Below are 25,326 nucleotides of genomic sequence, written 5' to 3'. Positions count from 1 at the left end.
ACATCATCTAAAGCATTTGAGCATTTTAAGATAGACATTATCTTAAGGTCAGATGCTCCCAAGCATTTGCGACTTAATCTGGGTTAAAATGTCAGACCATTTCCCCAATTCATCACACTTCTGACTATGTTTGTAACCAACATTTATCTGGTGTTCTGGCTTTCTGTCATTTCAGAAACTTTTCAGGAACGCTCTGTTTGGAAACTTTTTTGGAGTGCTAGCTCTCTTCCAATCCAGGCGTCTGTCAAAGGTAATGTTATAGAATTATTTCAGGTCTCTCCACATCTTCTGTTCTTGCACTGCTTCTTTGAGGTTTTTCTATGCTCTGGCTGGTATCAGATTTGATGGTGTCCAGCCATCGTGTGTCAACCCTGAAGCTGGCCCAACTGAGGCCATGTTGAGATTTCAGACGGATAGGGAGTGGGAAATGTAGATAGTTGGGCTGTTGTAGTCAAAACAAAATACTTTCTCTTGGGAACCAAGGACATTCCTGCAGGTGCTCAAAAGAAGGGGACTGGAGTCACCTAGCATCTGGACAGTATCCTGATTGAACCATGTGACTGATTGTTTTGAGAAAGTGGAAAACTTTACTTTTAATTAGGTGAAAACCATGGGAATAATCAGTCAGTTTTCACCAGCCTATGCCAATGACATATCCAATAAACTTATTCTTTGAGGAATCTATCTGCCTCAGAGTTTTGTTTGTTGCGGGTATGTTACTTAGAACCCTGATACCAGATTCTTTTGCCTGGTTTCCTTTTATCGCTAACTCTTGCGAACATAATTGCTTTCTCTACTGAATTCCCTCGCAGAACATGGCCAAGCAAGTGAGATGCAATTTTGTGATTTTGCCAGTGACATAACTGGTGTTATCATGATTTGCTAAAGAAATTGGGGTTGGTTGGGTTCAATAAGGTATACTAAGAAAGGAAGATTAGAAACCCTTTTGGATTATATATAAAGGTTAATTAAAAAAAAGAATTAAGTTAGATTCAGTTATGTTTTGATTATTAGGGGGAAAAATGATATGATGCAGAATGTAGTTAAATAAAGGAGGGATAATGATAATAACGTATATATATGTATGGGTACAACATAAGGAAATGGGATGTAAATTGTAAACAGTGATTTGGAAAGAAGGATAGAAAACTTTGTTATTAAACATGGATGTTTAGCTAGAATAGGACATAAGGATTTAGTGTCATTGGAGGATTTCAGAAATAGTAAATGAAATGCCAGTATGTGGTTATGTATTAAATCTTGAAATATTTTATGATAAAGGACGTTTAAACAATTATAGTCAAATGAAAATGGAGGTATGATGATGGTAACATGCATAAATATCTGAGTTAAAATACTTGAGTTAATATAAATTGTGCTTGATGACTGTGGAAGAGATGCACGAAAGTCTTTTGTAACCAACTGATACAGTTTCTACAATATGTAAAGAAGGAAGATTTCATGTGTTGTGTAAAATTTAAAAAAAACAATTTGAAAAAAAAGATACACTAAAAAAGACTGGTTTTTGATCTCCCTTAGGACTCCAAGGCTCTCCTTGAGTGCGTGCAGCTTCTACAGAGCCTTTCTGAGCACTATGCCCATCTAAAGGACCTCCCAAGGAAGACATTAGTTGACATTGTTTCCGAGGTAAGGAAGACTGAGGATAATTGCAAAAAAGTGGAACTTGTTAAAAGTATTAGCTTTTGTAAAGCATCTGCTTTAAAGTAAGGTGGAGAATGACCAATTATACACACACATCATTGCTGCTTCTGTTTACAGTGTTGAGAAATGAGGGCAAAGAATTTTGTAACTGCTATGACATTAGCCATCAATGAGAGAAGAGATACCAAAAGGCCTAAGAAGAAAAAAGTTCAGACTCTTGATCGTTATTGTAAGAATATATGATTTCCTTGTTACAGTTTTAATCTGTTCTTCCAGATCACAAAACTACCATATTTTTCGGAGTATAAGATGCACCTTTCCCCCCCAAAAAAGAGGGTGAACATTTGGGTGCGTCTTATACACTGAATGTAGCCCCATCCGCCCCCACCACCAGAGGCCAAAAACGCGAGGCGTGGAAGCAGTGATGGTCTGTGGCAATCCCTGCAACCTGGAACAGCCGATTGGGGTTATTTGACAGAGAGATCCACCTGCCAATCAGCTGTGCTGAATCAGCCTGCAATAAGTGCTAAAGCTGACCTGGCTGGTCAGAGTTTGCAACACATAGTTTGCAGCAATGCAATTTCGTTGTATTTAAGTACAATGACAATAAAGATTACACTTACGCATTCAGAAAGCACACACAAGTAACTGATTTAGCAGTATTCAAAATAATAATAATAATATACAATACAATACCAAAAGCAGGTTTTCCAAGGTAGCAGTAAATACAAGCAAAACACAAGCAGTTTCACTTTCAATTCTCAGCTAAGCCAGGCTCCTTCCTGTCTCCTTGTTGCTCACACAGCAAATACTGTTTCAGAGTCCAAATAGCTCTCATTGACTGACCTAGTTGCTATGCCTATTAATTGGCTGACTTTGTAAACATGTGTTCCAAATCAGGAAGCTAGCCAGTTGAATACTATGGATGCTGGTAGGCAGAGGCAGAATTTTTTTTCTTCTCATTTTTCTCCCCCAAAACTAAGGTGCGTCTTATACTCCCGTGCATCTTATACTCCACAAAATATGGTATTTGTGATTTAAACTGAGGGTATTTGAAAGGCTGTCTTCCCTCTTACAAGTCTGCCTGCCTTTTATGATCCTTGGCAAAAAGCTCTTTGGACTTGCCATTGGTACCTTTGAAAACCCTTCTGGATCAGGCCAACACCCATCTTGGTTAAACATTTTGTTTCATATACTGTATTGGCCAGCTTGGTACTAATGGGATGCCAATACCGGTAGGTAAGAATAACAGAGTTGGAAGGGACCTTGGAGGTCTTCCAGTTCAACCCCCTGCTTAGGGAGGAAACCCTACACCACTTCAGACAAATGGTTGTCCAATCTCTTCTTAAAGACTTCCAGTGTTGGGGCATTCACAACTTCTGGAGACAAGATGTTCCACTGTGTCAGGGGAAGATTTCACCCTGAACAAAATGAGGTCTAGGATCGGGCTGTTTTCCAACAGCATATACTTTAAGATGCGAAGAAAAAGAAAATAAAGATTCTGTGGAAGCATATTCTAATTAATAAACAAACTTTAATACAAAAATAATAAATGGAAATAAAACAAATCTAACTAATTGTTACATTTTGAAAAAAAAGAAAGTTCCGTCTGCCAGTTTTCCTGGCAGCCGGACAAAAGATCAGAAGTAGCTCTCTCTGTGTGGAATGTGTGAATCATGCGCAGTACATCACTGTCAGATAAGAACATTTTATGACCTGCGCAATAACTCTTTCTCAGTTTAACTATTCAGTGTCAGTTCAGTCTAGCAAACAATTTAACGCAGTGACACACTGATTAATTGCTCTCACTCAGGAAATTCCTCTTAAGTTCTAGGTTGTTTCTCTCCTTGATTATTTTCCATCCATTATTTCTTGTCCTGCTTTCTGGTGCTCTGGAGAATAGGTTGACCCCTCTCCACCTTCTTTGTGGCAGTCCCTCAATTGGAAGACTGCTATCATATCTCCCCTACTCCTTCTTTTCATTAGAGCTGAAGACCTACCCCTGTCTCATCAGTGACCGCTGACTAATGAAGTAGCTGATTTCTACTGCGTAACATCATTGATCTTAAAGTGAAATATAACCGTATATAGATGAAAGTCTGCTGATATGTATTGTTTATATCATATTGTTATTGCTCATATTTTCCCCCTGGGACATTTGTTGTTTCCAGATCCCAGAGACTGTATTTGAAAAGGTGCTGTACAATATCTTGGAGGATGAGCTTACTGCAGCTTTCAGCACTCCTGGTCAGTTATACCTCCTGTTGGTGGGCATCCAGAAATTCCCCAAAGTTCTCGGACCAGAAAAACTGAAGGCTCTCTTGGGCACAACTGCTGTTGTGACAGCACAAAACATCCCAAGGTCAGTAAAACTAATGAAGCATCTGGGGAAAACCTCTATTTCACCCCACTTATATGGCAGATTCCTATTGAAAATAACTGTTTAACTAGAAATGGACTAGGCCAGCGATGGCGAACCTTTTTTGGCTCGCGTGCCATAAGCGGGGGGAGCGCAGGGGGGTTGGGTGCGGGCTTGCTGCACCCATAATGCAATGTGTGACACCCCCCCCATTGTGCATGCGCCCATGACAGGCGCTCCCCCCCATTTTTTGCATGCTTTTTTCGCCCTCCCCAGGCTCCAGAGGCTTTATAGGAGCCTGGGGAGGGCGAAAACAGCCTCCTCTGCCCCCCCCCCCCCCGGAGGCCCTCCGAAGGCTTCAGGAGCTTCCCTGAAGTCTCCGCAGCGCAAAAAAAAAACGGCCCAAAGGGCAAACCGGAAGTTCAGGAACGGACTTCCGGTTTGCTTGTAGGGCCGGTTTTAGCCCTCCGGAGCCTTCAGGGGCCTTCTGGAGGCGTCCCTGAAGGCTCCAGAGGACAAAAAACGACCTTACGAGCAAACCGGAAGTCACTTCCGGTTTGCTTGTAGGGCCGGTTTTAGCCCTCCGGAGCCTTCAGGGGCCTTCTGGAGGCTACCCTGAAGGCTCCAGAGGACAAAAAACGACCTTACGAGCAAACCGGAAGTCACTTCCGGTTTGCTTGTAGGGCCGGTTTTAGCCCTCCGGAGCCTTCAGGGGCCTTCTGGAGGCTACCCTGAAGGCTCCAGAGGACAAAAAACGACCTTACGAGCAAACCGGAAGTCACTTCCGGTTTGCTTGTAGGGCTGTTTTTCATCCTCCAGAGGCTTTCCTGAAAGCTCCGGAGGACTAAAAATGACTGGACTAAAAATTGGTCACTTTTATGACCAGTTGCAGAATATTATAGCCATATGCTTATGATTTACAACCATCCCACCTGATTTCTGACAAGCAATAAGAAAATAAGATAAGAAAAACCTTCAAGGTGGGCTGGACTGAGATCTCTTGTGGGCACAAAGAGACTCATGAATGATGATGTGTTTGAACTCTCAGCCTGGTCATCTTCTGCAGATAAATCTCCTTGGAACAGTGACAACAACAAAAGAGAATAATGTTCTTTTTCTCATTAGAATTGTGGAAGTTTTGAAAATGGCAGCCAAATCAGAGAGGAAGGACAAAATTCTTCCAGCTGTAGGACTGGACCTGATGAAAGTGGCATTGAGAGAAGGAACTTTTGAACTGTTCTGGAAAGAAGCCGTAGAAAACGGGCTGCTTAAAGAAAATGTCGGACCCTGCAGGTATGTTGAAAGAATTTGAAATTATCTTTTAGCCCTGAAATTATCTCTGCCCATTTGGCTATTTCTCCTGGAGAATGCTGAGACTCTGAGATATAACGGATGGATGTAATGTCAGAGTTTGTTGCAGCACACACAATCAGACAATTCAGCAGGATTCATTAACTTCTCTTCATATATAATGTAACACATGAAGTAACTATACAATACCAAAAGCAGGTTTTCCAACATGGTAGAAACTACAAGCAAACACAGACAAAGGAGAGAACAGTTTTAGTTTCAGTTCAGAGCAGCAACTAGTTTTGAGCTCAGCACAGACTCAGAGCTTTAGTACAGAAGTTAAGCTAAGCCACGCCCAGGCTCCTAGCTGTCTCCAGAAAATACTGTTTCAGTTTCCAAACAACCCTCATTGGCTGACCTGTTGCCAAGTCTATCCAGACAATCCCCATTGGCTGACCTGTTGCCATGTCTATTCCAGTCTATGAATATTCATTTTCTGACATGTAATACAGGTAAGTCTTCAACTTACATCCACAACTGAGCTCCAAATTTTTGTTCCTAAGTGAGAAGATTGTTTTGCCCCATTTTACGACCTTTCTTGCCACAGTTGTTAAGTAAATCACTGCAGTTGTTAAATTAGTAACAAAATTGTTAGGTGAATCTGGCTTCTCCATTGAATTTGCTTGTCAGAAGATTATAAAAGGTGATCACACGACTCCAGGACATTTGCAACTGTTATAAATATGAGCCAGTTGTCAAGTGTCTGAGTTTTGAACATGTGACCATGAAGATGCTGAAATGGTCATAAGTGTGAAAAAGAGTTATAGATAAAATACAAAATTAGACTTAGTCTTTTTTTTCAATTCTGCAACTACTTATTACAGGTCGTCCTTGAATTAAGGCCTAATGGAACCTGCCCATTCCTGTTGTAAGTTGTAATGGTCGTAATGTGGCTGGGTCTAATTGAACTGAAGTTTTAAAAATCTTTAGTCACTAAGTGAATAAGTGAACTTATTGTTCATTATGGCACAGTTTTGTCAAGCACTGAAAGTGCCAGATTTTGGCAAAACATGAGAAAACTTAGTCACATGACTGTGGGATGATGCAAACAATTGTAAATACAGTCATGTTGGCCAGGACTTGATGTGAGGCCATGTGACTGGGGGATAGGGGAGACCTGACCATTAGAACTTCAGATCCTGGCCATTAGTTCCCTTTTTCAGATAGGTCATAACTTTGAACGATTGCTACATGACCAGTCATAGGTTGAGGATTACCTGTACATATATTACAGCATCAGACATATTAAAATTAATGTATTAACAGTTCCATGCCTTCATTCACATGCTCATACCCCTATTTTAACAGTAACATTTATTTATGTAATCAGTGAATGGATATTGATTCAATTGCAATAATACCTCAAGGGTTTTATAAAATACTAGCCGATAACCTGGCGTTGCCCAGGTATTTATATATAGGGAGCAAATATCCTGGACTAAAGGTAATTTCTAATGTTCATAATGTCCCCTTATCAGAGGGAGCCCCCTTGTGGAGTACTGTGAAGCTGTTACCATGGCAACTCCACTGTGCTGCACAGTAGAAGCCATTTTACGGCAGTACAGTAGAAGCCATTTTAAGGCACAATAGGCTGTTCTGTTGTATCTTAATAGAACACTCCCCCCTGAGGGGTTTTAAGGGTGTCTTACTCCCACAGTATTTTCCTCCAGAGAGTAAGTCATCTGTGTACCAAGTTTGGTTGAAATTGCCTGAGGCATTCCAGAGTTATGCTGGAACACACACAGAGAGACACCCCCACCCCCCTGTGTGTAGCTAGCTAGCTAGATGGATGGATGGATGGATGGATGAATAAAGAAAAACAAAGTAACTAATAATGTTACTATAATTCATGTCAAGAGAACATCAGAAACAATTACAAATCATATCAAATATATAACAGAGAAAACAATTACAAATTGTATCAAATATGTAACAGAGAATAGGATGATAAACCACCCTGCTATAGGGCCTGCTTAAAAATAAAAAGGAGATCTGGATTGATGAGCGTATAACAATATTGGGGGCTATGTGAAACATCAAGGAAATGTTTCAGAGAACAGGAACAGAATTTAACGTTAATAGTTTCGAAATTACCATCCTTAGATATTTAGTTGGGAATAAACCTTCTTGAATTTGCTGAATACTTTTTAAAATGTACATACATTTTTCTCGTGCAGCTTCAGTGGTTTTCTCGAGCGTGTTCAGTCTGACTTTTGATCCAGAACCAGTGCAGAATGTCTTATTTACTTGTCCCACATTTCTGTTGCCGAGATTTGATTTCCTTTTGAGCCAAATGTCTGTTCTTCCTTCAGCTACATGTGTTTTCGATTGCTGGGCAGTGTCCTCCCACTTCTTTCTCTCAGCCAGCTAAGGATGGTTCTTCAAGGTGAAACCATGCGGCAGTATGGATTCCACGTTGTCACAAGTAAGGTAAAGTCGCTGTTGTGAGAGCTCAGTGAGATTTGAATGGACACTCAACCATATGAAGAATGGCTACAGGTTTTGGGTTTGGCTAGTCCAGGGGTCGGCAACCTGCAGCTCTGGAGCCGCATGTGGCTCTTTCATCCCTCTGCTGTGGCTTCCTGTCACCGGTCTGCAGAGGAAAAAGGATGCCGCGCTAGGAGGAGACTCTATGGTGAGGGAACCGGACTTCCGGTCGGCAGAGGAAAAAGGATGCTGCTCTAGAAGGAGATTCTATGGTGGGAGAACCGGACTTCCAGTTGGCTCCAGAATTGAACGGGGGGCTTCCGGTTAGGACCTTTGTGGCTCTTGTTTATGATTGCCGATCCCTGGACTAGTCTAAAGAAAAGAAGAATTAAGGATGACATGATAGCAGTATTTCCATTTGAGTAGCTGCCACAAAGAAGAGGGGATCAAATTATTATCCAAAGCACTGTAGGGCAGGACAAGAAACAATGGTTGGGAACTAGTCAAAGAGAGAAACAACCTGGAATTAAGGAAAAACTTCCAGTGAGGAGAATTAACCAATAGAACAGCTTGCCTTCAAAAATCGTGAGCGCTCCATTACTGGAGGTTTTTAAGAAGAGACTAGACAGTCACTTGATATAGGTCAGTGATGGCGAACCTATGGCACGCGTGCCACAGGTGGCACACAGAGCCATTTGTCAGGGCACGCATGCGCGCCCTGGCCAGCTGAGTTCACCCTTTTTTAAAGCCATTTTTCACCCTCCCCAGGTTCCAGAGGCTTTATAGGAGCCTGGGGAGGGCGAAAAGAGCCTCCCCCACCCAGAGGCCCTCCAGAGGCTTCATGAGCTTCCCTGAAGCCTCCGGAGCACAAAAGACCGGCCCTACGGGGAAACCGGAAGTTCGGGGACGGACTTCCGGTTTGCTCGGAGGGTCGTTTTGAGCGCTCCAAAGGTTTCAGAGAAGCCTCTTGAAGGTCCCTGAAGCCTTCGGAGCGCTTAAAACGACCCTCCGAGCAAACCGGAAGTGACTTCTGGTTTGCTCGGAGGGTCGTTTTGACTGCTTTGGAGGCTCTAGGGAAGCCTCCTGAAGGTCCCTGAAGCCTCCGGAGGGCTTCTGGGGGGGGCGGGGAAGGCTGTTTTTGCCCTCCCCATGATCCTATAAAGCCTCTGGAGCCTGGGGAGGGCGAAAAAAGCATGCAAAAATGGGGGGGGGGGAATTGCGTCTGTAGTGAACGCATGCTCACTGGGGGGATCGCGCATTGCATTATGGGTGCGGCACGCCTGCACACGTCCCCCCGATGATCGCCATCGCTGATATAGGTTCTCTTGCTGGAGCAGGGGGCTGGACTAGAAGACCTCCAAGGTCCCTTCCAGTTCTATTCTATTCTGATTCTATTCTAATTTAGGTAGGCAGAATATCACAGGTTCAGTCCTCAGATTTTGATGGACAACTGACCAGTCCCTATTTCCCCCCCCCCCCTCTCCCTGACACTTGCGATAAATGGCAAAATTTCTGACTTTCAATAGAAAGACCTAGAAAAGTAAGAGGTGAATTCAGTCTTTGAGTGAGACAGACCTGTTTCCACTTTTACCTGCCACAAAATCGTTCTCAAACAGGTCAAACATTCCACCTGCTGATGACCACATCATGTCACTGAACAGGTCTGTGGTCTTTGTAAAACAACTAGATATAAATCTGCTCCTAAGTTGCAACTACTTCCAGTCCCTGGCTACAAAAATTCCTGGCTTGGAATTGTAGATTCTCTTCTATAAATGGCTGGTCTTTAGGCAACAGAAAGTATATTTTCATGAAGGAGCTAACTGAACTCCTTAACTGAAAAACAACCTGTTCCCATTGCTATTTAGAAAACCATTCTAAATGGTTTAATGTGGGAACTGTTATTTCATTTTGTGAAAACTGGCCTTTTGTTCAATGGGCATCAGTTTGGATGATAAGAAGCTTCCTTTATACTGAGCCAGACTGGCTGTTGTCTGCGAACAGCTGCTATTGTAGCTTTCATTAAATGTGCCCCCCTTTGGCCTACCTGAGAATTGAACATAGAGCCTTGCCAAGAGCTATGCATCTCGCCTAAGGGAACCGCCTTAATTAGGCCATTTTAGCTCAGAGTTATTTTACCAGCCAACTTTGTTGGAATCTGATTTCCATAATTGTCAGCTAGCATGATCAGAGATTATAAGAATTACAGTCTAAAACAGGGTTGTCAAACTCACGGCCCGTCACAGGCTGGCCATGTCCCAGTTTAGCGAAGAGGAAAAAGGCACTATACATCAAATGATGCTGCTGTGACGCACAGGTTTGACACCCCTGGTCTAAAATATTTAGGGACCAGATGATATAGAGCAGGGGTGTCAAACTCAAGGCCCAGGGGCCGGATCCGGCCCGCGGGGTACTTAGATCCGACCTGCAGGGCTGCCCTGGAAACAGCGAAGGACTGGCCCACAGTGCTTCTACCAGTGAAAACAGGCTCCCAAGTTCCATTTTCACTAGCAGAGGGTTGCAGAAGGCAGTGACAGCCAAAAACGGAGCTCAGGAGCCTGTTTTCGCTGGCAGAGTGCTTGGGCCCCCACAGGCGCCCCCGACAGGAATGATATTTATCTGGCCATGCCCACCCTAGCCACGCCCACCCTGGCCACGCCCACCCTGGCCCCCTGAGGTCAAACACAGCCCTGATGCAGCCCTCAATGAAATTGAGTTTGACACCCCTGATATAGAGGGCATATTTCTATTTGTTTTGACAATGGTTCTCTGGTGGTTAACCCTCCCATCTTCCTTTTAGAAAAGCTGTTAGGATACATTTTCCCTTAGCATTCAGGTCCACTTGAGTAGAGTCCCCTTTTAATTGTTCAATTATCCTACTTATTTATGTGTGTGTCTGTGTGTGTGTGTGCGTGTGTGTGTGTATGAGCGTGTGTTTCAATGATGTGGGATTGCTTTGTCACTGTTTGTTTTTGTTACACATTGCCCAGTGTGTAACCCTGTTTGAGTTGGGCAGCCTTATAAATGCATGAAAGTGAATGAATGAATGAATGTTCATATCGGAAGATGCAACCATCTTTAGTCATTAATAGCCCTCTTTTGTGGTCCTCGCCCACCTGTGTATTTCAGCTGCCTGACAGGTTTAAATTTGCCCCAGAGATGGACGCCTACGTTGACTCGTTTCTAGAGGGATGCAGCAGCCCTGAGAATCAGCTGGCGGTGATGGTTGCCTTCTCCACTCTCACCAACCAAGGTTACCCAGTTGTGCCCACGTTCTGGAAAGTGGTGAGGCATCTTCTTCCCACTGCTCTGCTAAAGTACATTGACTGGCTGAAGAACATGTTTCTCAATCCAGACCTGGACTGCTGTGTGGATTTTGCTACCAAGAGACAGAACGAGAAGAGAACGAGCAGGTGAGCCCCTCTTTCTCTTTGGGGTGGCTGGAGAATATTCATTGCAGGATAGGGAGCACTTGGAAGGCTTGGCTGAAGGCTGTAGCTTCATCTATCACGTTGTGCCCCAGTTTCAATACAGTTGCCTGAATTTTATCCCTCTTAGCATTTGATATTCCATGATAAGGTAATAAAACTTCAATTTACAGACTTCCAGTTAGTAGACTGGATATAATGAGCTGTAATTTCTCTCCAAGTATCCTCCAAACTAATGGACAAATCCGTTGCACTGAAAATAACCTAAGTGAGCAGTTAAATGCACATTAATCTAACTTTAATTTTACAATTGGGATACTTGCATCAGTTGTGTAAGGGTACAATTACGCAAATTAGGTAAATTGATGAAAATATTGTAAATCACTGTGATATGCCCCCTTTCCCCAAATGGTTCATTAAAACCAAGTCCTGTCACACTGGCCCATTATTAATGGTCACTCTTTCATATAACTAAAGGAGATAATAGATATTAGCTTCATTGCTGTTCTGCAGGCTTTATTGTCCTTTGTATGGTATCAAATTATTTTAATGTGTTAAAATTGCCTAGGGAGGTGCTGGAGGACAGGCAGTAGATTAAGATTTTAAGGAAGTACATAATAACATGAAAGAGCTGTTCATGGCATTGTGGTGCTCTCTTTCGGTCAATCAGCGTAACTGACCACAGCATCACACGGCTAAGGAAATGGATCATCGGCCGCCTCATTGGAATTGCTGAACACCCACAGGTCAACAAGGAGGATGAGCTTGTCATGGACATTTGCAGGTAAAGGAAATGGCATGAATGGCTAGGGACATTTACAGGAGGGGAAGTCAAAAAGTCAAAATGGTAACTCCTTAGACCTGTGATGGCGAACCTATGGCACACGTGCCAGATGTGGCATGCAGAGCCCTCTCTGAGGGCACAAACACTATCGCCACTTACTCTTCTGATTTTTGGTGCGCAGCTGATCTTTATGGGTGCCGGAGTGCCTGAAATTGGCCCGAAAATCAGCCAAAAATCAGTCCTGTTTTCAGGAATTTTGGGGGCCTTTTTCCGGCTGCTTTTTGGGACAAAAATGCCCCCCAAAACTGGCCTGGAAAACGGCTGAAAAACAGGCCATTTTCGTGCTGTTTGGGGGCCGTTTTCTGGGGCTTTTCTGCCCATTTCAGGCCCGGAAAATGGCCTGAAAACAGGTATCCACACACCGGCAAGCTGGTCTTCAGTGTTTCCAGTGCTCTGGAGTGTGCAAAGACCAGCTGGCCAGCTGTTCCGGTTTGGGAACTCGGTGCCGGAAAGATTCGCCATCACTGCCTTTGACACAACATCTCACACAATAGGCCTAGTTAAGACTCTTAGAGCACTGTTTGTGAAGAAAAAGAGAAACAATTTTAAGCAAAATTTAATTTCTCTACTTGGCAGCCTTTTTAGGTTTTAGGCACCTAAAGTGGGCAGTAATATGTGTTTTCTTAAAATGGCCAACATTTTTCAAGTTTGTAAATCATATACAGTAAGGTTTAAATCATTTCGTCCCCAGGACCTTGAAAAAGTTATTGTAAAAAATGCTGAAAACTGACAAGGTTTAACGATCTTCTGAGTGTTTGATCATTTTTATCTTACATCATTTAATTTTAGGGAATGCTGGACACCTTTTGGGAACATCATGGGTGCTTTTTATGGAGCTATGGCCATTGCTTTGTCAGCCTCTGTTACAAACTGTCTCATGTGCAGGATGGATATTTTGCTTCCGGTTTTAAAGTTATAACAAATGAGGATATGAAACTACTGTGTTTCCTCGAAAATAAGACAGGGTCTTATTTTCTTTTGACCCCCGAAATAAATGCTTGCCCTTATTTTCGGGGAGGTCTCATTATTGTTGAGGTGTAGGAGGCGGCGAGCGTGGTCAGCTCATGGCTGCTGTGGCAGTGAGGCGCGAGACGCGTCACCCACTCTTTTCTAGAGCTAGTTTTGTGGGAGTGGCCGTTGGTAAGGGCGTGTGGAATGCCTGGGGCATGTTCCCCCTCCCTCCCCCCGCCTCATGGAAAGCTTATTTTCGGGGGACGGCTTATTTTAGCGCATGCACTCAAAAGGGCTTATTATCCGGAGAGGTCTTAATTTCCGGGAAATGGTTGTTTTCAAACAAAACCCATTATTTTTGTGTCCCTGTCAAGTTTCTAGATATTCCGACAAGGTTTTTGGATTGGATTATGCTCTAAGGATGTCTGTTTGGTTTAGATTTAACTTGTGTGGTTTACAAACCATGAAATGTAGCTGAGGGCTGAGTAAATACCGCTTGTTTATTTATTCACAACCAACCATGGTTAAACAGTGCATGACATATCACATGGTAGGAATGGTTTCTGTTTAATGTGATTAACACTTAGCTTCTATCCATGTATTGAGAAGACTCTCACTCTTTCAGATTCTGCTTCTTTCATGCTTTTTTTGAGACCAAGAAACGATTCCCAAAGATAACAGAAACAAAAAGTTCTCCTTCAGTTCCTCTGAATGAACAGTCTCGTACAGTAGCTGCAGACTCGTTTTTCAGGTATCAAATGTGGCTTCTTTCTTGCTTGGCTCATTGGGATGACTAGTATAGAATAGTAATAATAGGAGAGTCAGTTTGGTGTAGTGGTTAAGATGCTGGCCTAGAAACTAGGGGACCTGAGTTCTATTCCTGCCTTAGGCATGAAAACCAGCTGGGTGACTTCAGGCCAGCCACTATCTCTCAGCCTAACCCATCTCATAGGATTGTTGTGGGGAAGATAGGAGAAAGGAGTGTTTACCACCTTGAGTTCACCACCTTGAGTCACTTATAAAGTAATAAGAGTAATAAGAAATCTAATTTATCTATCTTCTATATATATATAAATGTGTGTGTGTTCCAGCATAACTCTGGAACGCCTCAAGCAATTTCAACCAAACTTGATACGCAGATGACTTACTTGCTGGAAACAAATGCTCTTTGGGTAAGACAGCACTAACACCTCTCGGGGGTATGTGTTCTGTTAAGATACAGCCTGTTGTGCCTTAAAATGGCTTCTACTGTACAGCACAGTGGAGTGGCCATGGTAACAGCTTCACAGTACTCCACAAGAGGACTCCCCCTGGTAAGGGGGAAAATCCAACATTAGAAATTACGTTTGGTCCGGACAATTTCTTTCTATAAATAAATATCTGGGCAACAGCAGGTTATCAACTAGTAATTGATCAATTAATAAATAGCCCATATTAAAGGGTTGTGTTAGGGCTGGAAAGGGGTTTAAAATCCCCACTAAGCCATGAAGTGACTTTGGGTCAATCACTCCCTGGCTGATTTACTTCACAAAGTTATTATGGAGAGGAATCACACATAATGTTTTAAACTCGGGGAGGCAAAGCGAGACATGGATGTTAGGAAAAAAAATTCAACTTGCTTTGAATTTAATTTTTCAATAACACAGCATGGGGTTTTAGAATCGCTGTGGCAAAAATTGATGTCCCTGAAAGAGGATATGTGCCAGTCTTAGAGTATATAAAATGCAAAAATGCTGTTTTAAAATTATAAATTGCTGCTCATCCAGCAATGATTGTAGTGGCCCATGGAAATATAGAAATGGAAGGTGGGAAAGATGATAGAATTCTCTGTTGGAGAAACTGGCTCTCTATTATTCCTGAATCAGGAATGTTTACATCAGAAGAAGAAAAAAATCACATGGCAGGATTTGAACATTTTGAAGTGCTTCTTAACATCAGCTTGAAATCAAGTATTGAGTCTGTTGGATGGCAGAGCGATTTCTGGATTTCTTTTTCTCTCTCTGCAGTTTGCTTCAGCATTTGAACACAATGCCTGCCCTGGGAGAATCAGCCGAAGCAGAAGAAATGAGGAAGAAGCACCTCCATGGTTTGACAGCCAGTGGAGACCCCTGGATCCACTGTGTGGTGCAATACGCCCACCTCCTCCTCTCTCACCAGGAACAGGTGAAGATGGTGGTTCCATTTAATGATGAAGAACGAGAGGCTTGGGACAAGTAAGTTTCCCTGCATGGCAGGGATCCCCAATTTATTTGGGATGTTGCAAGGATGTTGTGGGCTGTCTCAAACAAAATGACTGCCTTTGGCGATAGAGCCATGTATTTTTCTTGCTATTCTTGGCAGGTGGTAGAACTTCAGATGAAATTCTGAACTCTAGCCTTCCGTCATCCTTACTTTCTAATAAAAATTATAGGACATGTATAAGACCTAGAGCTGTGATGGTGAACCAATGGCAGAGTCATCTCTCCGGGCAAGCGAGATGGCGCCCGTTGCTCTTCCAGGTTCCATTGCGCCTTCCAGGTGGTCTTCACCATGCATGTGCCAGGAAGATGACCATCCAGTTTCCAATACTCACATGTGCACACAAAGATCAGGTGGCCAGTGAGCATACGTGCACCAGAAACCAGAAGATCATGTTCCCAGAGCGTGCATGCATGCTGGCCAGCTGGTCTTTGTGAATGCATGCCAGAAACCAGAAGACAAGGTGGCTGGTGTATCATCCGGAATATCAACTTCCCGGCATGTGCATGCACACCGGGTGGCTGCTTTTCCAGTTTCCGGCATGTGTGCATGCTCTCGGTGCTGAAAAAGTTCACCAATACTGACCTAGAGGTATTTTGGAGGTTGGTGCTTTATGTGGTTTTTTTTTTTACATCTCTTTATTTTAAAGAAATTTAAAGTCTAGTATTTTTTTCTCTCAAAGGGGGCAATAAGTCAGTAGGACAGGAGGACTGGTGGGCATCAAAAAAGATATCTGTAGTCCAGTGGTGGGTTCTGGATCTGCTGGTTGCAACGGGGCCCGGCGTCCACCACATGAAAGCTCACACATGCGCACAGCACGCTCTTGCATCCTTACCTCCTGCAATGCCTCCGCAACGCTCCAGCTGCTTGGCGGAACATCGCGCAGGCGCCGTATGCTCCGTGTGCATGCGCGGAAGCGCCAAAGAGCTCAAATACAGGTAGGGTGGGCGGGTGGGCCCTCTGGAGCACCGTACTGGAACGGTACACGGTGCTCCTGGCAGGCACCGGTACGCCCATACCAGGGCGTACCGCCTGCAACCCACCACTGCTGTAGCCTTATTATCCTCCCAATGTAATATCATAGATACGTGAATATAAGGTCTTGATGACAAGTCAATAGCAATAGGAATGATCTATCCATTGCAAGGAGCAACTGGATCATTGAATTAGTTGGATGGTATCACTTGTTGGATGATACCACTTTAGTGTGCTTAAAAGAAAGTGAGAATCACAGTAAAACAATCTTTCTTATACAAGCAGTTCCTTGAGTAGTCCTTGTTCAGTAACTGCTCAGTTATGACGACGCTGAGCAACTGATACTTACGACCAGTCCTCAAAGTTCTAGCCATTACAGCATCTCTGTGGTCACATGATTGATTTTGGCAGTTGGCAACTAGCTTGCAATTATGGTTGCTGCAGCGTCCTACAGTAGCATGATCTCATTTGTGACTTTTGCTGCCAGCTTCCAACAATGGGAAAGTCGGCAGGAGGTCGAAAATGGTGATCGTGTGACATCATGCTTAACAATGTTGCAAGATTCAGTTAAAGGTAATTGAAAGTGCTGGAACTAATATCATAACGTTGCGATTGTTAAGCAAAGATTACCTGTAGGGATAAATGAAGTCCCTGCATGTAAAAAATAGGCCATTTAGTAGGAAGATGAGCCTGCTCCAACTTCTCTATGACACTGAGACTTTCATATTGTTCCCTTTTACTCTTCTAAGCTCCCAGCCATTCTTGATTACCCAGAATGGTGTTGGTGGGTGGGACAGAAGGTTAACCCTTGAGCCTTGGCGGCGCGGTGGTTAGAGTGCAGTACTGCAGGCTACTGCTGACTGCCGGCTGCTTGCAATTTGGCAGTTCAAATCTCACCAGGCTCAAGGTTAACTCAGCCTTCCATCCTTCCAAGGTGGGTAAAATGAGGACCCAGATTGCTGGGGGCAATAGGTTGACTCTCTAAACCACTTAGAGAGGGCTGTAAAGCACTGTGAATCAGTATATAAGTCTAAGTGCTATTGCTAACCATTTGGTTGCCATCAGTATTCTCATTTGCCGTTGCTGTGTTCCACAGCCAGCTCATACATTTAGGGCAAAGAGGCAATCCCTTGCCATCCTCCTAATGAAAAGAGAAGAAAGGCCTGGGCCTTTATGCTGATTCCATTTAATTCCTTATCTTTGCATATTACCTTATTGCAAAAGTTCCGAGATTCTGTGACAGCCCGTGGCGCAGAATTGAAATTGAATTACGTAACTGTTGGGTTTCAAACACGATGTCTCCTTATAACAGGATGTTGCAGACCGTGGAAGCCCTGAAACAAAGAGATAAAAAAAGCCACAGTATGAAGACCTCTGCCTTCCAACATCTGTTGCTGTTGGTCGGTATTCACCTCTTCAAGGTAACGTCAAGTATGCCAAAAGGTTTTTGGACCTAGCTCTGAATTCATGCAAATTCCTGACTCCTAGTTATAATACACCTGGGGTGGAAAATAATTCGTTGATTAGGAATTGTAGGATTCATTTTCTCCCTGGTTTCTGTGACAATTCTATAACCTCAGGTGGTGACAAAGAGGTTGAGTTGACAAGTTCTCATTCATTTCTGGCCGACTTTGAGGTGCATCTTTTTTACAGGTAGCCTTTGACTTGCAATCTCTTGTTTAGTGACTGTTTGAAGTTGCAACCATAAGTGGGAAAATTGGTCTTAAGCCATTTTTTTCAGCACCGTTGTTAGCCGTGGCCCACCTGTATGTATTCCAGTCTTAACTTATTTTATATACAGAGGGAGTACATGACCCTTACTTTTTTGGGAAATAAAACAAGATTAAAAAATGCAGTTGTAGTAATACTGATAAGTTTGCTTTCTTCTTTCCTCTTGGGTCCTGCAATCCACACAACAGTCTCCAGCAGAGTGTGTGAACCTTCTGAACGATCTCCAGAATTGTATCAAGAGAGCCTTTGGTGAGAAGCCCAAGAAGAAAAAGGCAGCTACAACTGGTGAGTTTCCATCCCAGGTTGGTTATCATCGTCTTCTTAACGTACCCTTCAGTTGCATTGGGTTGATGGCTTCTAAAATTTCCAGGCAGTGTGATGGTTGCTGATTTGGACATCTCCAAGAGCCTTTCCCAAATTATCTGGAGGACATAATGTCAGAGTATGTTCATAGACTGGAATAGACATGGCAATGGATCAGCCAATGGGGACTGTTGAAATAGACATGGTAACAGGCCAGCCAATGGGAACTGTTTGGAAATACTGAAACATAGTATTTCTTTGTATGGGGTCATAAGAGACATTTGGAGTCTGGCTGTGGCTTAGATTTGCTGAACTGTATATAAACGTTGGTTTGGCCTCTGTAACTTTACCTCAGCTTCTGTACAATGTAGGCCTCTGTATCTCTCTACTCTGTAATGACTTGCTTCTATGAATTTTGCTTCTGTGTTCCTGATATTGTATGCTGAATTCTGCTGTTTGGTATTGTATATAAAGAAGTTTCTTATATATAATTGACTCCTGCTGAAGTTCATTTATTTGGGTGTGCTTGCTGGATGTGCTGCTGCAGTAAAAAACACTCTTGACACATAAGATTCGGAAAGACCGGTCTTCTAGACATCAATACTGATGATATGGTTTTCTTTGCTGTGTTTTGCTTAGATGATGAAGAAGAGCCAGCCTGGGTTGAAGTGATTGTGGAAGTTCTACTTTCTCTCCTAGCTCAATCCAGTGGGCTGATTCGACGGGTCTGTAAAAACGTGTTTGGGCTTGTCTGCCAACACATGACGAAGGGTGCTCTGCAGCTCATCCTAGACGTGAGTCTTTTGAGCGTTGGTTGATGCTCTGTCTGGATTAGTTGCATTAACAGAGGGAAACAATCAAGATCAAGTGAGGTACTAATGTCACTTTCTAAAGCGTTAGTGAGACCACACCTAGAATACTGCTTCCAGTTTTGGTCACTACACTATAAAAAGATGTTGAGACTCTAGGAAAAGTGCAGAGAAGAGCAACTGGGATGATTAGGGGACTGGAGGCTAAAACATATGAAGAACGGTTACAGGAACTGGATATGTCTAGTCTTATGAAAAGAAGGACTAGGGGTGACATGATAGCAGTCTTCCGATATCTCAGGGGCTGCCACAAAGAAGAGGGAGTCCAGCTATTCTTCAAAGCACCTGAGGGTAGGACAAGAAGCAATAGGTGGAAAGTAATCAAGGAGAGAAGCAACTTAGAACTAAGGAGAAATTTCCTGACAGTTAGAACAATTGGAACAACTTGCCTCCAGAAGTTGTGAATGTTCCAACATTGGAAGTTTTTAAGAAGATGTTGGATAACCATTTGTCTGAAGTGGTGTAGGTTTTTCTGCCTAAGCAGAAGGTTGGAGTGAAAGACCTCCAAGGTCCCTTCCAACTCCATTATTCTATTCTATTCTATTCTATTCTATTCTATTCTATTCTATTCTATTCTATTCTATTCTATTCTATTCATCAGTTTCCAGGTTGACACAAACCTGTGTTGTAGCAGGCCTGCTCTGAGAAGGGGCTGCTTTTTTTCTTTTTAGAGATAATGCATTGGAATTTGATAAAAGTAAAATTCTCCCTAAGGTTCTGGATCCACAACAAGACCAGGATGAAGAAAATGCTGTTATCATCATGGAAGAAACAGAGAAGAAGAAAAAGAAATTGCCACCCAAAAATATGGTAAGTACAATTATTGTGAATGATAGTTGTCATACGGTGAAAAGTCAACAAAGCAATATTAAAATAGGCTGCGACTAAAACAAGGAACAAGTAGAAATTATATCCTGCCTAAATAGAATTGTTTCTAACCCATCACACAGACAAGTTGGGAGAAAGAAGTGCAGACATTGGAATATTGGTTGAAAAATATATAGAGTGCTCATTGATACTCAGCAATCTCTGGAATTCTTTCATTATTGTTTTATAGTTTGGCTACAATAGGTGAACCTTCATTTAACTTGGGAAATAGACTCTTGAGTATTTTCTTTTGTCAGCCGAGAGAGGCCTGACAGCTATGGTGTGGCCCAGAGGTTAGAATGCAGAACTGCAGGCTGCTTCTGCTGACTGCCGGCTGCCCACAATTTGGTAGTTCGAGTCTCATCAGGCTCAAGGCTCATATCTTTCCGAGGTGGGTAAAATGAGGATCCAGATTATTCTGTAAAACGTTCAGAGAGGGCTGTAAAGCACCGTGAAGCAGTATATAAGTCATGGTTTATATGTTTATATGTTTATATATTTATGCACATTTATATTTTGTATCTATATGGTTTTAATATGTCTGTACACTGCTCCGAGTGAATAGATTAATGCTTGCAATTAAGGAGAAAGAAGAAACTGAATATTACATGATATGGGAATTATTTTATCGATGGTTGGAGAATAAAAACGGAATTTAGAAATAAAAGGAGGAGATCAGTGAGATATAAATAGGTTGAGAGAGATATAAACAATGTGACTATTATTATATTAGGATTATGTTTAATATTACTATTATATTCTAATTAGAAGATAGGTTAAGAGGGAGAAGTGAATAGATTTATTGTGTTAAATATTAGTATTGTAAGAATTAAAGAATTAATATCAATGCAATAATACTGTTATAAATGTTGATTATTACTGCACAAAGATATTTGTACTTAGTCAATACACTGTTTAATGGAAGATGGAATTATTACATTAAAATTTAATAATAATAATAATAATAATAATAATAATAATAATAATAATAATAATAATAATAATAATAACAACAATAATAATATTCTCCCGAAGGACTCGGGGCGGCGTACAGTAAAAAACACATAAAATACAATATGGACAATACACACACAAAATAAACGAATACGTGTACATGGAGGAGGTAGGCAGATGAATAAAGACAATTAAAAACACAATTTAAAATCCCCTAATAAAATTCCAAAAACCACAAAATTAAAAAACCCGTCAGGAGCAGTGTGAACGAACTATGGTTGAGGCAGGCCAGCTACTTGGAATAGGTGGGTCTTGAGCTTTATCCGGAAGGCGCGGAGGTCAGAGGTGGTCCTAATATCCGGGGGAAGGTTATTCCACAGGGCTGGGCCCGCTACAGAGAAGGCTCTGCTCCTAGACGCCGCCCCCCGACATTGTCTGGTGGACGGCACCTGGAGGAGTCCCTCTCTGTGCGAGCGAATTGGTCGCAGGGATGTATGGGGCAGGATACGATCCCGCAAGTATATATATATACACACATACATACATACATACAGTGGGGCAAAAAAGTATTTAGTCAGCCACCAATTGTGCAAGTTCTCCCACTTAAAAAGATGAGAGAGGCCTTTAATTGGCATCATAGGTAGACCTCAACTATGAGAGACAAAATGTTAAAAAAAACCCAATCAATCACATTGGCTGATTTGGAAAGAATTTATTTGCAAATTATGGTGGAAAATAAGTATTTGGTCACCTACAAAAAAGCAAGATTTCTGGCTCTCACAGACCTGTACCTTCTTCTTTAAGAGGCTCCTCTGTCCTGCACTCATTACCTGTATCAATGGCACCTGTTTGAACTTGTTATCAGTATAAAAGACACCTGTCCACAACCTCAAACAGTCACACTCCAAACTCCACTATGGTGAAGACTAAAGAGCTGTCGAAGGACACCAGAAACAAAATTGTAGACCTGCACCAGGCTGGGAAGACTGAACCTGCAATAGGCAAGCAGCTTGGTGTGAACAAATCAACTGTGGGAGCAATAATTAGAAAATGAAAGACATACAAGACCACTGATAATCTCCCTCGATCTGGGGCTCCACGCAAGATCTCACCCCATGGGGTCAAAATGATCACAAGAACGGTGAGCAAAAATCCCAGGACCACACGGGGGGACCTAGTGAATGACCTGCAGAGAGCTGGGACCAACGTAACAAAGGCTACCATCAGTAACACACTACGCCACCAGGGACTCAGATCCTGCAGTGCCAGACGTGTCCCCTTGCTTAAGCCAGTACATGTCCAGTCCTGTCTGAAGTTTGCTAGAGAGCATTTGGATGATCCAGAAGAGGATTGGGAGAATGTCATACGGTCAGATGAAACCAAAATAGAACTGTTTAGTAGAAACACAACTTGTCGTGTTTGGAGGAGAGAGAATGCTGAGTTGCATCCAAAGAACACCATGCCTACTGTGAAGCACAGGGGTGGCAACATCATACTTTGGGGCTGTTTCTCTGCAAAGGGACCAGGATGACTGATCCCTGTACAGGACAGAATGAATGGGGCCATGTATCATGAGATTTTGAGTGCAAACCTCCTTCCATCAGCAAGAGCATTGAAGATGAAACGTGGCTGGGTCTTTCAACATGACAATGATCCCAAACATACTGCCCAGGCAACGAAGGAGTGGCTTTGTAAGAAGCATTTCAAGGTCCTGGAGTGGCCTAGCCAGTCTTCAGATCTCAACCCCATAGAAAACCTTTGGAGGGAGTTGAAAGTCCATGTTGCCCAGCGACAGCCCCAAAACATCACTGCTCTAGAGGAGATCTGCATGGAGGAATGGGCCAACATACCAGCAACAGTGTGTGCCAACCTTGTGAAGACTTACAGGACACGTTTGACCTCTGTCATTGCCAACAAAGGATATATAACAAAGTATTGAGATGAACTTTTGATATTGACCAAATACTTATTTTCCACCATAATTTGCAAATAAATTCTTTCCAAATCAGCCAATGTGATTGTTTGGTTTTTTTTTTTTTTTTTACATTTTGTCTCTCGTAGTTGAGGTCTACCTGTGATGCCAATTACAGGCCTATCTCATCTTTTTAAGTGGGAGAACTTGCACAATTGGTGGCTGACTAAATACTTTTTTGCCCCACTGTATGTGTATGTATATATATATATATATAATATAATATAATCTCACCAGGCTCAAGATTGACTCAGCCTTCCATCCTTCTGAGGTGGGCAAAATGAGAACCCAGATTGTTGGGGGCAATATGTTGACTTTGTAAATTGCTTAGAGAGTGCTGTAAAGCACTATGAAGCGGTATATAAGTCTTAAGTGCCATTGCTATTAACGGGATACGGAATCCTGCCCAAATCATTGTAGTTCTTAGGAGCGATTCATTTTCCCTACCCTTCACTTATCTTGATCTGCATGACCTCCCATCCCACCAGTACAATTCTTTCCTTCTTACAGTACGGAAGATGAAACTGAAGAGGGACTAGGAGTTATAGCTGAAAGAGGGGAAAAATAAATCTTATTTTATTGTCTGGCAGAATCAAGTTGAAGAAAGTGGGGAAAGCTCTGATGAAGACAGCTCTGAAGAAAGCGATGAGAGTGACAAGGAGGCTTCGGAGACCAATAGTGAGGGGGAGGACGAACCCGACGAAAACTTCCGTGCCATGCTGAGGAATGTTTTGCAAGCCGAGAATGCATTGGTAGGTATTGGAGAAGAGACTTTTGTTTTTACTTAGGTAAACAGTGAGGGTCCTGTGTTGAGAGAAACACAATTGGGCGTGAAGAATGTTCAGCTGGGCTGCCTGAAATGGGTATACAATATTAGGGAGGTGATGAGCTACTGTTTCCTGCTGGCATCGCACAAAGAGGCCTGCTGACTGTTTTACAAAGAAAATGTGCTCTGGGACGTTTAATAATGCAACTGTAGGAAAGACACTCGTTTTTTCATGGCATTTTGTAGGCAACACAGGTGTTTTATTGTGCCAGGTCTCAGTCTTGGCCAGCTGGCATTAAAGATCAGCCAAACAGCACCCATCTTTCTGTGGCTGCTGGTCATTTTAGTCTTCAGTGGAAAGATTTTTTTTTTAAATGCCCATCCTATATATTTATTTTTTGAAGGACTTGTAAGGTACTTTGCACAATCCTTATAGCCTCCTTGATATTGAAGTGGGCTGATAGATGTTCTATTGTGCAGAACTAGCTAGAATGCTAGATGAAATCTATGAAACTATATTTCATCTGTTTGTGTGTGTGTGTGTGTCTCCCCCTCCCTCCCTCTTCTTTTTTTTCCTCTTCCTCCTCCTCTTCTCCTCCTCCTCCTCCTCCATATATACTCCTAAAACCCCTTGGTGTGTGTGTTCTGCTAAGATAAAGCCTGTTGTGCCTTAAAATGGCTTCTACTGTATTGCCGTAAAATGGTGTCTACTGTGCAGTGCAGTGGAGTTGCCATGGTAATGGATTCACAGTACTCCACAAGGAGGCTCCCTCTGGTAAGGGGGAAAATCCAACATTAGAAATTACGTTTGGTGCGGACATTTCCCCCCTATAAATAAATACCCAGGCAACACTGGGTTATTGGCTAGTTTATTATATTTGCTTTTAAGTGGGGCACTGTGGTAAAATCATTTCAGTTTTTCTTGCATCAATAACTTTCTGGGTAGCTGGGACCGAAAAGTAGGGACTATCGTAAAATCTTCATATAAATTCTGTGATTGACTGAGAAATTGAACTTGTATCTTTCCAGTCAAACCCATCTCTTTACCCACTATATAATCTTTGCCTATATACTGTATATATTTGTGGATAAGGCTATTGGCAAATAAGCCAACCCTTGAGTGTTTAACCACAATACCATAAATATTGCCATCCACAGATAAGCCCACCTGCACTTTTATAGCATTCAAGGGTCTGTTTATCCATGGATGGGGCTTATCTACACGTATACATGGGAAATATATGTTAAAAAAGGATTATGGTATGTACTTGCAGATAGGTCCATCAGCTAATAAGCGAAACCCAATTTTTTAGGTCCATTTTGGCATCTAAAATTCTCAGCTTTTCTGTGATTGAATGTGGTAATACTAAATGCTCCAAAAGACAAAGAGGAATCAGAATACTACCCTGTTTCCCCCAAATAAGACCTCCCCGGATAATAAGCCCAATTGGGCTTTTGAGCACATGTGCTAAAATAAGCCCTCCCCCGAAAATAAGCCCTCTCTGAAAATATTGCAACATAGCAGAAGCCATGAGGTGACTACGCTTGTCCCCCTCCTGCACCTCAAAAATAATAAGACCTCCCCGAAACTAAGGTCAAGCACTTATTTCGGGGGGGTCAAAAGAAAATAAGA

At 42.5% G+C, this 25,326-nt stretch overlaps 1 protein-coding gene across 1 annotated transcript in view; it reads left to right on the top strand.

The window, feature by feature from the left end:
* Window positions 1-25,326, top strand: part of MYBBP1A (MYB binding protein 1a) — a 93,383-nt gene that overhangs the window by 11,039 nt on the left and 57,018 nt on the right. The window contains exons 4-17 of the mRNA XM_081941405.1: window positions 176-250; window positions 1,540-1,647; window positions 3,834-4,024; window positions 5,147-5,314; window positions 7,684-7,801; window positions 10,925-11,208; window positions 11,894-12,007; window positions 13,644-13,769; window positions 15,025-15,231; window positions 17,544-17,652; window positions 18,151-18,247; window positions 18,905-19,059; window positions 19,849-19,944; window positions 23,518-23,679. Coding sequence (XP_081797531.1) covers window positions 176-250; window positions 1,540-1,647; window positions 3,834-4,024; window positions 5,147-5,314; window positions 7,684-7,801; window positions 10,925-11,208; window positions 11,894-12,007; window positions 13,644-13,769; window positions 15,025-15,231; window positions 17,544-17,652; window positions 18,151-18,247; window positions 18,905-19,059; window positions 19,849-19,944; window positions 23,518-23,679 — 2,010 coding nt within the window. The remainder of the gene's footprint in view (window positions 1-175; window positions 251-1,539; window positions 1,648-3,833; window positions 4,025-5,146; window positions 5,315-7,683; window positions 7,802-10,924; window positions 11,209-11,893; window positions 12,008-13,643; window positions 13,770-15,024; window positions 15,232-17,543; window positions 17,653-18,150; window positions 18,248-18,904; window positions 19,060-19,848; window positions 19,945-23,517; window positions 23,680-25,326) is intronic.

This window comes from Natrix helvetica, assembly GCF_964273705.1.
Source record: "Natrix helvetica genome assembly, chromosome: 2".
Classification (NCBI taxonomy): domain Eukaryota; kingdom Metazoa; phylum Chordata; class Lepidosauria; order Squamata; family Natricidae; genus Natrix; species Natrix helvetica.
Note: the sequence above shows the minus strand (reverse complement) of the source record. Positions and strands in the feature narration are given on the sequence as shown.